The sequence below is a fragment of the Stenella coeruleoalba genome (assembly GCF_951394435.1).
Source record: "Stenella coeruleoalba genome assembly, chromosome: 20".
In the NCBI taxonomy this organism is placed as follows: domain Eukaryota; kingdom Metazoa; phylum Chordata; class Mammalia; order Artiodactyla; family Delphinidae; genus Stenella; species Stenella coeruleoalba.
In genome coordinates, this window is record NC_137166.1 from 52,235,915 (window position 1) to 52,250,460 (window position 14,546).

The 14,546-nt window shown below is 45.9% G+C and overlaps 1 protein-coding gene across 1 annotated transcript; it reads right to left on the reverse strand.

The window, feature by feature from the left end:
• Nucleotides 1-1,774: 1,774 nt before the first annotated feature.
• Nucleotides 1,775-14,282, reverse strand: LOC307178987 (uncharacterized protein). The gene is made up of 5 exons (XM_079907681.1): nucleotides 14,106-14,282; nucleotides 12,514-12,602; nucleotides 11,440-11,566; nucleotides 8,634-8,735; nucleotides 1,775-5,517 (listed from the first exon to the last, which is right to left on the reverse strand). Exons 2-5 carry the CDS (start codon nucleotides 12,544-12,546, stop codon nucleotides 3,671-3,673), a joined length of 2,109 nt encoding a protein of 702 aa, XP_079763807.1. The 5' UTR covers nucleotides 12,547-12,602; nucleotides 14,106-14,282; the 3' UTR covers nucleotides 1,775-3,670.
• Nucleotides 14,283-14,546: the final 264 nt, after the last annotated feature.

Genomic DNA, 14,546 nt, shown 5'->3' on the forward strand with positions numbered 1-14,546 from the left:
TCCTGGGGGGGGGGGTGAGGCAGGTTTTTCTTAGTGTGAAGCTGGTCCAAGAACTATAAAAGAAAATACAGATAGAGTTGAATACCTAAAAAGTTTAAAATTCTGTGTAGCAAAATACACCATAAACAAAACTGGAAGAGAAATAATAAACTGGCAGAAAATATTAGTAATGTATATACCAAAGAGTTAGTATATGTAATACATAGACTTGCTCCTATAAATCAATACAAAAAGGCAGCCCAATTAAAAATGGGCAAAATATATAAATAAGCAATTTGAAGAAGGCAAAACATCAATAAAGGCATAAGAAGATCATTAATCTCCCTACCAATAGGACATTTTTACTTATTAGATGAGAAATGTTAAAAATAATAAAAGACTAATACCGAGTATTTGTGAAGGAAGTGGAGGAAAGAAATAGGCACTCATGTACACTTTCAGGAGTTTTGTAAATTGGGTCATCCTTTTTTGGAGGATTATTTAGCAATAACTATCAAAATTTTAAACATGGACATTCTATGATCCCACAAGATTACTTCTAGGAATTCATCTTATAGAGATAATTTGCACAAGTGTCAAATAATATATGTCCAATGATGGAAAAGAAAATAAAACAACCCAAATGCTCATTAATAGAATTTGGTTAAATAAATTCAAGAAACTCTAGCATGAACTATTATGCAGCTGTTAAAAGTGGCAAATGATGATACATATATATATACATATATACATGTGTATATATTTTTGTACAATATGTACTATATATATATTTTGGATTGATTGTCATGGGAAAATATTAATATTATATCAAGTGAAAAAAGTCACTTAAAATCACGTCTGTGATTATGCCATATAAATAATATTTTATGTACATATATATTTCATGCCAACAGAAAAGGAGAAACAACAGAAAACAGTCTAGAATCTTTGGAATGAAGATTTATAGAGAGCCATAGTGTTCTTCATTCTTGTGTTGTTTGAATTATTCACAATAAACGAGTATTTCATCAACCATGAAGGAAGTCACAGAAGAAATACCTGAGCAAAGACTTTTAAACATGGTAACTACCAGTGATGATGTTGGTGAGATGCAGTCCCATCCACTGCCAATCAGATGCAGAAATTTCAGGAAGCCATTAACTATGTGCACAGGGTCATTAAAATGTTCTCTCTTTGACCCCACAGACTCCCCACCAGGATTCTACTTGGGAGCTGGTAGGGTGCTCAGCCTAAGACTTCAGTAGAAGGGATGTTTATAAAAGTCAAAAACTGGAAGCAACCAAAGTATCCAACAGGGGACTGGCTACTACTAAACACAAACTATGCAAAGCCCCCAAACATCAGGTTGTTAAAGAGTATTTAATGACGTGGGTATTTAATGATATCGGTAAATCATATTTAATGATAGGGGCCTGTGATATAAAGTTAAGTAAACACAGAAGTATGCTAAACTGTATATTAACTATGTCCCAGATTTATTAAAGCGTTATAATACTGTGATTAAGTTTTAAAAATAGCAGAAGTATACCAAAATGTTAAGAGTTATCTCTGGGCAGCACTGGCCTTTGCATAAAATCTTCTGGATTTCTTGGATCTTGTAAATTTTTTATAAAAAGCAGGTATTGGTTTTTATAATAAGATAATAAACATTATTTTAAGAAGGAAATGTTATATGTGAAATGTGTTCAATCCCAATAAAAGTTCAGTGCATAGCTCCTGGAGCTTGACTACTTGACCTTGAGTTCAGGCTCCATGACCTCATAGCTGTGGGGCTTTGTCTACATTATCAGCATGCCTCGGTATCCTCATCTGTGAAATGGGATAATACAGCCCTGAACATATGTGGTTGTTTGAAGAATGAAAGGAGTTCACACGTACCAAGGACTTAGCACAAAATTGGCACACAGTAAGTTACTGAAATCACTAGCCATTTTATATGTTTGACATGGGAAAACATTATATGATTGATGTTCAGTGTTGGTTATAATGTAACAGAACTGTAGTCCTCACTTCCTAGCTTGCTCCTGGTAGATTAGGTCCAGCCCCTTTAGAAAGCAATGTAACAATATGTTCCAGGAACCAAGAAAATGGTTAGAGTCTTGATTCTGTTATTCCCATCCTGGGAATTTGACTTAGAGAAATAACCCCCCCAAAAGGAGAGAGGAAGTTAGCATGGAAATGCTCATTATTACATGATTCATAATTGGGAAAATTGGTGAATAACCTGTGTCAATCTGGGGCTTAAAGCAAAGTCTAAATGGGGGCATGGATTTATAGATTATTCTATGCCCACCAATGAAACATCATTAGCCCTAATAATGATGAGGATGGAGTTTACGTGGTGACAAAAGACAATGTCATGGTATAGTGAGGGCAAAACAGAGAAGCCAAAATTGTTTCTGATTACAATTAAATAAAGTAACACTTATTTTAAAATGATATTCAGAAGGAAAGATGAAAAAAAATCAAAACAACCTGACTTCTGAGGATGGCCAAGTTGTAGGTGAGTATATAGCTTTTTGTTTTATGATCCAAAATTTTCAACATTAAAAAATATGGGGCTTCCCTGGTGGCGCAGTGGTTGAGAGTCCGCCTGCCGATGCAGGGGACACGGGTTCGTGCCCCGGTCCGGGAAGATCCCACATGCCGCGGAGCGGCTGGGCCCGTGAGCCATGGCCGCTGAGCCTGTGCGTCCGGAGCCTGTGCTCCGCAATGGGAGAGGCCACAACAGTGAGAGGCCCGCGTACCGCAAAAAAAAAAAAAAAAAAAAAAAAAAAATATGGATATGGAATACAGAGTGAAACGAAACCAGAAAGACATAGACCCAAAAATGACTAGTGGGTCTCTCTGGCCTGTGGGATTATGGGGAATTGGTATTTTAGTTCATACTTCTCTACACTTTTCAAATTATCCTTTAAAATAAGCTTATCTTATTCTACTTTAAATTTTTTCCTGTTATAAAAGTGTATGTATTATTTTTCTAATAGAAAATACTATGTTTCAAAAATATGAGGGAATAAAAACCTCCTTTTGAGCATGACTAAAATCAGAAAATGATGTCTAACAGGGCAATTACTTTGTAAAGCACAATTCCTGGAAGTGGAAAAGACAGAAACAATAGGACATAAGAAATGGCTGGAAATATGTGAAACATATTCCATGTTTAAGCCAACTGCAGATTTTTCAGTGAAATTTGTAGCTTAAAGTTTTAAAGGAAACTAAAATCACCTGGCATTTATCTTTAGTTACATATATTTGTGACTTTTACTCTAACAAATGAATCTTTCCAGCTGTGTTTGTTTCTTCTTGAATTTCCAGGCTCCAATTTAACACATAATGAATAAATTTTAAAAGCTCAGAGAGACCTTATTAAAGATCCCAGATGAAGTTGCATCCTATGTAAACCACCCCATACCTACCACCATCCAGGGACGTTGTAGGGTTGAGAAATGGGGGGGAAGCTTAGATTTTAGGGGGGAGCCCTTTAAATGATCAGAAGCTGTCTCTGCTGGTGATAAACAGTGCCATCCTCCTTCTAGGAGGCAAAAAAGGAACCAACTATCTCAATATATAGTGTTATGGCTCCTCTCTGGGAAGAAGCTTCTACTGCTGATGAAGGCTGAACGGAACCCAGCAGAAGAATCACCAGTTTGTTTCATTCTCAGGCTCTCTAGTCAGCATGAGTTCTCTGATGATCACTAAGCTGCATGTTCCAAGCAAAGGCTTTCTCAAAATTACCGCAGACATAGCCATCATGCACAGTGTGAAGTCTCTGATGTTCGGCCAGGTGTGAACCCCAGCTGAAATCCTCTCCGCATTCTTTACATGCATAGCGCTTACCACCCATATGAACTTTCTGGTGTTGAACGAGGTGTGAAATCTGGGCATAGGTTTTCCCACAGTTCTTACATTTGTAGGGCCTCTCCCCGGTATGAATCCTCTGATGCTGAATGAGGTGGATACTTTGATTGAAGGCTTTCCCGCATTCCTTACAGGTGTAGGGTTTCTCGCCGGTGTGAATCCTCTGATGTTGAGTTAGGGATGAGTTGTGACTGAATGTTTTCCCACACTCCTTACACTTATAGGGTTTCTCGCCCGTGTGGATCTTCTGATGCTCGATGAGATGGGCGCTCCGGCTGAAGGCTTTCCCACACTCACTGCACTCATAAGGTTTCTCTCCGGTGTGAGTCCTCTGGTGTTGGATGAGGTGGGAAATCTGGGTGTAGGCTCTCCCGCAAATTGTACACTCATAGGGCTTCTCCCCGGTGTGAATTCTCTGGTGGCGCATAAGTGAGGAGTTCTGGCTGAAGGTTTTCCCGCATTCGTTACACTTGTAGGGTTTCTCACCAGTGTGGATCGTCTGGTGTTGAGTAAAGGAGGAGGTGTGACTGAAAGCCTTTCCACACTCATTACATATATAGGGTTTCTCCCCCACGTGAACGCTCTGGTGCCTCATGAGGTGGGAGATCTGCGTGTAAGCCTTCCCGCACTCATGACACTCATAGGGCTTCTCACCAGTATGAATTCTCTGATGCTGAGTCAGGGATGAACTGTGGCTGAAGGCTTTGCCACACTCGGGGCACTCGTAAGGTTTCTCTCCAGTGTGGACTCGCTGGTGCTGGGTCAGTGATGAGCTGTGGCTGAAGGTTTTCCCACACTCGTTACACTTGTAGGGTTTCTCACCAGTGTGGATTGTCTGGTGCTGAGTCAGGGAGGAGGTGTGACAGAAAGCCTTGCCACACTCACTGCATTTGTAGGGCTTCTCCCCTGTGTGTATTTTCTGGTGGCGGGTGAGGTGGGACACCTGGGAGTAGAACTTCCCACACTGGTTGCATTTATAGGGTTTCTCCCCAGTATGGCATCGCTGGTGTTTGATGAGGGAGGAGCTCTGGGTGAAGGCTTTCCCACATTCCTTGCATTTGTAGGGTTTCTCTCCAGTGTGGATCCTCTGATGCTCAGTGAGCGATGAGCTCTGGGTAAAGGTCTTGCCACATTCGTTGCAGGCGTAGGGCTTCTCTCCTGTGTGGATGATGTGGTGCTGGATGAAATATGAGCTGTTGCTGAATGCTTTCCCGCACTCGTTACACTTGTAGGGCTTCTCTCCAGTGTGAATTCTCTGGTGTAGGACATAATCTGAATGGTAGATGAAGGCTTTCCCACATTCCGTGCAGTTAAATGGTTTCCTTTGGTGTTTCAGGCTCTTTCTTGACCTGGTCCACTTCTGAGGATCCTCTCCCCCAGGCACTCTTTGCTTCCCAAGGAAAGCTGAGGTCTGCCTGAAGTGTCTCAACTCGCCATGGGTGTTTTCCTCGGGAGTAGTAAACAACCATCTCAAATGCCTCTCCTGCTTTCCCTGGTCTTCCAGTTGACGGCCGCATGTCCAGGAGTCCCCCAACTTGGTGTCTCCAAGCACTGCCCTTAAAATGCCCTCCATCTTTCCCATTGGGGAAGCCACGTCTTTGGAAATACTCTTTTTTGGAAGTGTCTCCTGAGTAGTTTCAGAGTTTGTCTCCAAGTCTGAAAGAAATGGAAAATATGAACTTCATCTGTCCCAGGACAAAAGAAGCTGGTTATTTAGATCTGGCATTGTAAATTTTTTTTTTTTTTTTTGGCTGTGCGGCTTGTGGGATCTTAGTTCCCCAACCAGGGATGGAACCCGTGTCCCCTGCAGTGGAAGTGCAGGGTCCTAACCACTGGACCGCCAGGGAATTCCCTGACATTGTAATCTTAAAAAGAAAGATTTCAAAGTTTATATTGCTAGTTCTAAAGGCATGAGGTAGATAGATTCATGTTGTGACACGGAAGAATGGTCTCAGTATATTCTAAACATGCAAAAAAAATGAGTTGCAAAGCAGTTTATATGCACAGTGGTTTCTTAGCCATATGTGTAATACATTTTCACAAATCGATAAGAAAAAGAGAAACAATCTAATGAAATAGTGAAGCAGGAATGTGAATAGACATTTTGCAGAAGAAAAACAAGTGGCTGATAAATATGTGAAAAAGATGCTCAACATCAGTAACAGTCTAAAAAGTCAAATTTCTCAGATGCCATTTGACACTTTTTACATTGGAAAATATTAAAAATATCCAATGTTGGCAAACGAGCATGGTAGAAGCATTCTCACACTATGTTGGTGGACATGTGCAGGGAAAGAGTTAACAAGAAGGTCCACTTTACTCAGTTTTTATCTCTGTAACCATGGCAATGACCCTTAGCTAAGCTCTGAGAATTGAATTCCTGGTATTTTACATAATTACTGGTTAATGATCTTTTTCTGTGTGCTCAAGACGATAGGTCAAAAGGTACTAGGCTGTCAGCATTGTTTACTGTATAATTTGCTGGGATTTAAAAAAGAAAATCAATATTTTCTTGGCCACGTGGCATGTGCGATTTTAGCTCCCTGAGCAGGGATTGAACGCACGCCCCTTGCATTGGAAGCCTGGAGTCTTAACCAGTGGACTGCCCGAGAAGTCCCAGCATTGTTTACTGTAAATGGAAGATTCATGATGCCCGTCTGGTGCCTGATTTGGGGTCTTCACCACGGCTGGTCATGTAGCAGGTATGTGCTAATGATATCAAGCATCTTTTCATATGCTTACTGATCATTTGTGTGTCTTTGAAGAAACGGCTACTGAGATCTTTGGCCCATTTTTAACTGGATTATTTGTCTTTTTATTGTTGAGTTGTAAGAAGGATCAGTTCCTTATCAGACATATAATTTACAAAATTTTTCTTGCTTTCTGTGGGTTGCCTTTTCATTTTCTTTATAGTGTCTTTTGAAGCACAAAAGTTTTAAATTTTGATGATGTCCAATTTAGTTTTTCTTTTCTTGCTTGCTCCTTTGATGTCATATCTAAGAAACCATTGCCTAATCCAATGACAACAGGATTATTTTCAAAATCCCGCAGAGCAGTTAGTTGCTATGACTCTGTTTGGGGTGATCCCACAACCATCCACTAATTTGGTGATTTTTCTGGAAGGATTTACATGACTCAACAACAAGTTGTATGCACAGCTAAAATTTCTTACAGCAAAGTATGTAACAAATATGTGTGTAGGTGAAGGCTAGAGAGATGATGTGAGGGCTTCCATGTCAGCCTCTCTCTGCAAGGGTCACTTGGATGTGCTTTTCTCTACTGATGTGAACTTCGGAGACACGTGGTAGAGGTCTTCACCCAGGGAAATCCACTTGAGTCTTAGAGCCTAGAGTTCTCTAATTCAGTCCCCAAAAGAAATTCAGTGAAGTGGGTACTATCAGTGTCCCCAGTCAATGTCCCCACTTGACAGATAAGCACCAAGAGCTTAAGTCACTTACCCACAGTCACATGGCCTGACAGTGGCAGAGCTGGGATTTGAACTCAGAGAGTCTGGCTCCAGAACCCACACTCTTAACTGCCACATGAACAAGTGCAGTAATAGCAGCTCAAGCAAGGAGCTGTGACAGCACCGAGAAGGGGCAGGTCACTCAGCCTGGAAGTCAGGGAAGGCCTCCTGGAAGAGGAGACCTGTAGCCTTGAGGATCATGAAGGTGTCTGCCAGGCAGACAAAGCAGGGAAGGGTGTTCCAGGCAGAGGGAACAGCATGTGCACAAGCCCAAAGGTGGGAACACACATTCAAGTTCAGGGAGGAACAGGCACTTCAGGGAGTGAGGTCAGGGCGTGAGGTACCAACACCGGTGGATGGTGATGAGAGATGAGGCCAGAGACAGAGTAGGCTGGATCACACAGGGCCTTGATGCCAGGTGTGCGGCTAGGACTTTGTCTCAGGGGCACTGGGGAGACAGACACATGAGGGCTATGAGCAGGGGAGGGACGGGATCTGGGGCTGTGTGTAAGATGAACCAGAAGACTGGAGGCTGGGAGGCCAGGGAGGAGGCTGGGGTGAGGGTCCAGGTGAGGGTCGCTGAGGGCTGAGCCAGGGCTGTTGGTGGGGGGTGGGGTGGGGAATGGGGAAAGAGAGCAGGCAGGAGGGACAAGACTGGGGCCTGATGGGCTATGGTGAGTGAGGGGGTAGGAAGGGGTAAGTACTGGCCCCACAACAGGATGGACAAGTGATGGAAAAAAGGATGCTTCAATTCCCTCCTCTGATGAGGTCACGGGCCTGTAGGGGCAGAAATCTGGCCTCTTCCTGTCCCCCAACACGTCAGGCCAGATCCCACTTCTGGGTCTCTTACACAAGTGATTTCCAATAAATAATCATAACGATAACCATTGTAGCCTCTTCTTTTTTTTTGGCCACGTTGCGTGGCTTGTGGGATCTTAGTTACCCGACCAGGGATTGAACCTGGGCCCACAGAAGTGGAAGCCCAGAGTCTGCCATGGAACTCCCCATCGTAGCCTATTCTGAGCAGAGGGTTCTGGGTGCCCTCTGTATGTATTAACTCACTTATTCTTCCCAACCCCAGGTGCTATTATTGACCCCATTTTGCAGATGAGGAAATTGAGGCACAGAGGAGCTAAATGACTTGCCTGAAGGTCACACAGCCAGGAAGCGGTGGAGCTGGGATTTGAACCCAGCACCCACAGTGATAGCCTGTATGGTACACTCCCTCACTCTCAAACGACCGTCACTGGTCATGACAGATGGAGGGTAGGAAGACAGCTCGCATCTGCTGGACATCCTCACCCACCTGAACAGGTAACTCGCCAGGCTTCTCTCCTCTCCATCCTGGGCTCTTCCCCTCGCTCCAGACGGGAGATCACATCGGGTTTGGACCCAGGAAGCCCTGCCCCTGAAAAAAATGTGAGACTTGGCCATGGGTGCCGCAGTCACAGGGAGGCCTCAGGGCTGGGCCCCAAGCCCTGGGTCTGCAGGGGAGATGCATACATTGGACACGTAATGATTAGAAGATCTGCAAGACTCGTTTATTGAGTGCCTACTATATCCCAGAGAGAACCTGAGCCCTGACATCACTGTTTAAGGCTCCAGCGCTGTGTTCAAGTTGAGTGAAAAATACACATAGCATTTCAAGGACTTGATATGGAGAAAAAAGGAAACAATCTCACTAATAATTCATAGACTGATTATGATGTCAACATGTGCCTAAATGATCATATTTTGGCTAGGCTGGGTGCAACAAAACAGATTACTAAAATTCATCTCATCTGTTTCTTTTGACTTTTTCAGGCCTGCTGTCTTTGAGATCACTAAGTCCTCTCTTCCTGCAGTGGGGGAATATTACGCCCCCAGGAACCTCAGCATGTGGCCTGATTTGGAAAGAGGGGCTTTGCAGATGTAAATGGTTAAGATGGGGTCCTACTGGATTCGGGCAGGCCCTAAATCCAATCACTGGTGTCCTTATAAGAAGAGGAGAGACACACAGACACATTTGGAGGGCAAAAGGCCAGGTGAAGATGGAGGCAAAGATTGGGGCGATGCAGGTACAGGGCAAAGAATGCCAAGAATGCCACGAGTCTTCAGATGCTGGAGAAATCCAGGAAGGACTCTCCTCAGGAGTCTTCAGAAGGAGCCCGGCCCTGCCTGCACCTTGGTTTTGTGCTCCTGGCCTCCTGAACTGTGAGAGAATACATTTCTGCTGTTGTGAGTCCCCAGGTTTGTGACAATTTGGTACAGCCGCCCTAGGAAACAAACATACTCCCTAATGATCATTCCTGTGAGCAAACATGCTGAAAAATCGCTCCCACCTTAAATGGAGAAGCGGGAGGAGGAAGAGAATGGAAGGGGGTAACACTGAGGAGGTGGGCAGGGGCTAGGTCACATAAGGGTATGAAGGAGTGGGTACAGGCCATGCCCAGGACTGGCCTGGTGACTGGATGGGCGGAAACTGTCCCTGAGATGCGGGAACCGGAGGAGGAGTGGGTCCAGGGGGATATGGGGAGCTCACTGGGGACAGGGAGCATGGATCTCCCCAGGGAGGTATTCTGCAGGCCACCAGCAGCACAGATTGAAGCTCGGGGGGCAGACTGAGGGGACCTCATCTGTATGTGCAGATTGTGCAGAAAGGGGTTTAACACAGCAGGCTGACTGCTCTCCGTGGCAAGGCCTGCTCGCAAGGTTGCCCTTGCTGGCATCTGGGAACCTGGGTTTCAGGAGGGTTCCAGAACTCTCTAACTGATAAGAGGGACTCCCTGTGCCTGAACTGTTTGTTCAAAACAATGTGTTTTCTCTCCTGGGCATATATCCAGAGAAAACTCTAATTCAAAAAGATACACGCATACCCTACTATGTATAAAATAGATAACTAATGAGAACCTATTGTTTAGCACAGGGAACTCTACCCAGTACTCTGTGGTCACCTACATGGGAAGGAAATCTAAAAAAGAGACGTATGTATACGTATAACTGATTCACTTTGCTGTACAGCAGAAACGAACACAACATTGTAAAGCAATTATACTCCAATAAAAATAAAAAATAAAAAAAAGGGCTTCCCTGGTGGCGCAGTGGTTGAGAGTCTGCCTGCCGATGCAGGGGACACAGGTTCGTGCCCCGGTCCGGGAAGATCCCACATGCTGTGGAGCGGCTAGGCCCGTAAGCCACGGCCACTGAGCCTATGCGTCCAGAGCCTGTGCTCCGCAATGGGAGAGGCCACAACAGTGAGAGGCCCACGTACCGCAAAAAAAAAAAAAAAAAAAAGATGCACCCGTATGTGCATAGAAGCACTATTCACAATAGCCAAGATGTGGAAGCAACCTAAGTGTCCATCAATAGATGAATGGATAAAGAAGATGTGGTACATATATACAATGGAATACTACTCAGCCATTAAAAAGAATGAAATAATGCCGTCTGCAGCAACATGGATGGACCTAGAGTTTTTCATACTAAGCAAAGTAAGCCAGAAAGAGAAAGACAAATACCATATGATATTTATATGTGGAATCTAAAATATGACACAAATCAACATATCTACGAAACAGAAACAGACTCACAGACATTGAGAACAGACTTGTGGTTGCCAAGGGGGAGGGGTGGGGGAGGGATGGATTGGGAGCTTGGGATTAGCAGAGGTGAACTATTATACATAGGATGGTTAAACAAGGTCCTACTGTATAGCACAGGGAAATACATTCAATAATATATTTATATCCTGAGATAAATCATAATGGAAAAGAACATGAAAAAGAATACATATGTATGTATACCTGAGTTACTTTGCTGTACAGAAGAAATTAACACCACATTGTAAATCAACTATACTTCAATAAAATTTAAAAAAAAAAGAAGAGGGCAGGGGCACAGGCTGAAGATTTTGTGGGACAGGCAGAGGACTTGGGGCCCTCGGGGATGCTGGGACTCTGGGAAAAGCCAGCAGAGAGACAGAGATGGACAGGGGCCGCCCAGGAGGGCCCGGTGAGAGGTGCAGAGAGGACCCCCGTGAATGCCCACAGTTAAGCAGTGGGTGGGCATGGAGGAGATGACGGCTGAAGGGGGCATCCTGCCTCTTCCTGGGAGGGAAGGGGGCAGGGCCTCACCCAGCGAGAGAAGGTTCTGGTAGTTCTCCAGCATCACATCCCGATACAGCTCCCTCTGGCCAGGCCCCAGCTGGCCCCACTCCTCCAGGGTGAAGTCCACAGCCACGTCTTTGAAGGTCACCGATTCCTGCAAGGGCCAATTTTATATCATGGACAGGCACGTCTTTCCAGAACTCTGGGGTGGGACAGGTCACGTGTCAAGAGCCTACCACTTGTTCCCTGCGCTGGAACGTTCTGACTTGGCAGATTTGGGACGACTGAATTAAACCGGCCCATGGGAATGTAAAATGTCTAGGTAGGGCAGCCGTTAGCCCACAGGCACCTTGGTAGAAAGTAGAACAAGGCCCCCCCACCCCCACCCCCGCATTCACATGACTCTTTACTGCCATCTGTTGGAAAATTATTATAATACACCAATTATTTCTAGCATGTGACAGTTGACTGCCATCTGCGTGTAAATTGCTATAATCAATATACCGATGTAGGAGGTGGAAGATGCAAATCATGCCACTGAGATGAGGCACCCTTGTGCAGTACGTAACCTACACACCTGTACATGACAGCCCTGAGAAACACTTTTTAAAAACTACCGGACTTCCCTGGTGGTCCAGGGGTTAAGACTCCGCTTTTCCAGTGCAGGGGGGCACAGGTTCAGTCCCTAGTTGGGGAATTTCTGCATGCTGTGCGGCGCGGCCAAAATAAAAAACAAACTACCAGTCATGGTATGTCGGAGCTACTCCTAAGTCGCACTCCTTCCCACACTCCAGCTCTGATCCCAACCCTCACTCCTGATTCCAAGAATAAGGCTCAGGATGAAGCAAAACCATCCACTGTCCACTTCACCTGGTAACCAAAAGGCTGCTGAGCATTAGATGATTGATTTTTAGACCGTGTCATAATGTCCCATCTCAGAGAATCCTGCCCCAGACTCCGCACCTCCCAGTCCCAGAGAAACTCCCATCACTGTATCTCTCCCAGTATTGGGAGGGGCAGAAGATTTTGGCACAGGCAGAGACGTGGAAAGCCGTCTGGGGTCCACAAAGTCATCTCGGGGAAGAGGGAGCCCAGACTCACCTGGCCTTTGCCCGTCAGGGTCCTGATGGCCATTGCTGGGTCCCAGGCATGCACCTCCAGAAGAAAGAACCAGGCCTAAGTCTGCAAAGCTACAGGAGGAAGATGGAGCAGAGAGGGGGTCAGTTCTGGCCTAGACAGACAGACACTTTGCCAAAGATGCCTCATGACAGAGGGGCCCCTGGTCTCCTGAGAGCCAAAGCAAAGGCTCAGGGCAGGGTGCCTGAGGCCCCCGTTCTTTTTTTATATATATATAATTTTATTTTATTTATTTTTGGCTGCATTGGGTCTTTATTGCTGTGCGCGGGCTTTTCTCTAGTTGGGGCGAGCGGGGGCTACACTTCGTTGCAGTGAGCGGGCTTCTCATTGCGGTGGCTTCTCTTGTTGTGGAGCACGGGCTCTAGGTGCGTGGGCTTCGATAGTTGAGGCACGCGGGCTCAGTAGTTGTGGCTCGGAGGCTCAGCAGTTGTGGCGTGCAGGCTTAGTTGCTCCACGGCACGTGGGATCTTCCTGGACCAGGGCTCGAACCCATGTCCTCTGCATTGGCAGGGGGATTCTTAACCACTGCGCCACCAGGGAAGCCCGAGGATAACTTTTTAAAGAGGAGAAACTTGGCAGATGCCACCTTAGCCAAGTGATCGAGGCCAATGTGACCAGTGATGGGCAAGCGGACATCACAGGCTCCTGCTCTGTTAAGGACACAGCATCATTCCTAAGGTATTCCTGCCAAAAGCATGTAGGCTAAATCTAATCACAAGGGAACAACCAACACATCCAAACTGAGGGACATTCTAGAAGTACGTGGTCTGCAATCTTCAGAATTGCTAAGATCATGAAGGTCAAAGAAAGACTGAACAACTGTTCCAGGTTAACGGAGACTAAAGTGACGACAACGACACGGGATCTTCTTTTGCTATTAAGGATATTATTGGGACAATTAGCAAAATCTGAAAAAGGCCTGCAGATTAGCTAATCAATAGTATTGTATGGATGTTCATTTCCTGATGTGAGCGTAGTGCAATGGTTTTGGAAGAAAATGACTGTTTTTAGAAAAGACACACAGACTTATGGAGGCTGGGGGCACGCAGAGGCCCAGAGAGAAGGGGACAGACACAGAGAAAGAGAAGCAGAGACACAGGGAGAGAGAGAGAGAGGCAGAATGGGGGTTGGGGTGGTGGTGGGAGATTAGAGAGGGGAGATGAGACCCAGAGGGGCTAGGGCTTTCGGGTCAGACATCCCTGGTTTCACACCATGTCGACAACTCAATCGGCATTGTGATCTGGAAGAAGCCATGGAATCTCCCTTGCCTGTTCTTCACCTGCTAAGTGAGGAAAAGGTACGTTCTCCCTCCTGGGAAATGGCCGCAGAACCGCACTCGTCTAGACTCCTGGAAAACAGCGGGCTCCCAATTCCTGTGCGCTGAGTCCACGGCAGTGGAGCTCTGGGGCAGCCTCACGAGTGACAGGAGGGGGCGGGGCGCCGCCCACAGCGCCCTTCCCCGCCCACCCAGGCAGACTCGGTCCGCCTCCTGCGCGCCTGCCTCAGTCAGCCCACACCCACCGGCAGCCTCTCGGCTCCGTCAGTTCGGAACTCACCTGTGCGCCTCCGCGGGTTGTGCACGGCGGCCAGGCCTTCCCGCCCTCCTTCGGGTCCCAGAAGGCGCCTGCGCGGTCGCTGTCTCGGAACCTCAAGTCCTGGTTCTTTAAACTGCGCTCCGCAGCTGGACTGTATTTCCCAGAAACCACTGCGGCTCACGCTCCTCTAGGCCTAAGGTCTCTGAGGGCAGGGGAATGCTGGGAAATGGAGTCCTCCAGTAGAACGTGGGGCGGGAGAAAGAATGCTGTAAACAGCTACTTTGCAGCTGGCCGAAACATGGTATTTGGCAACTGTATGGTTGTACTGGCACCGTGAATATTTCCATTATAGCCAGAGTTTTTCACTGCCCTCCACAGGAGGCGACGTCATAGTCCAGTTAACCCATCTAACTCAAATTTCTCCTACCAAAGCCAAAGTTTTCAAGACACCACCTAAACTGA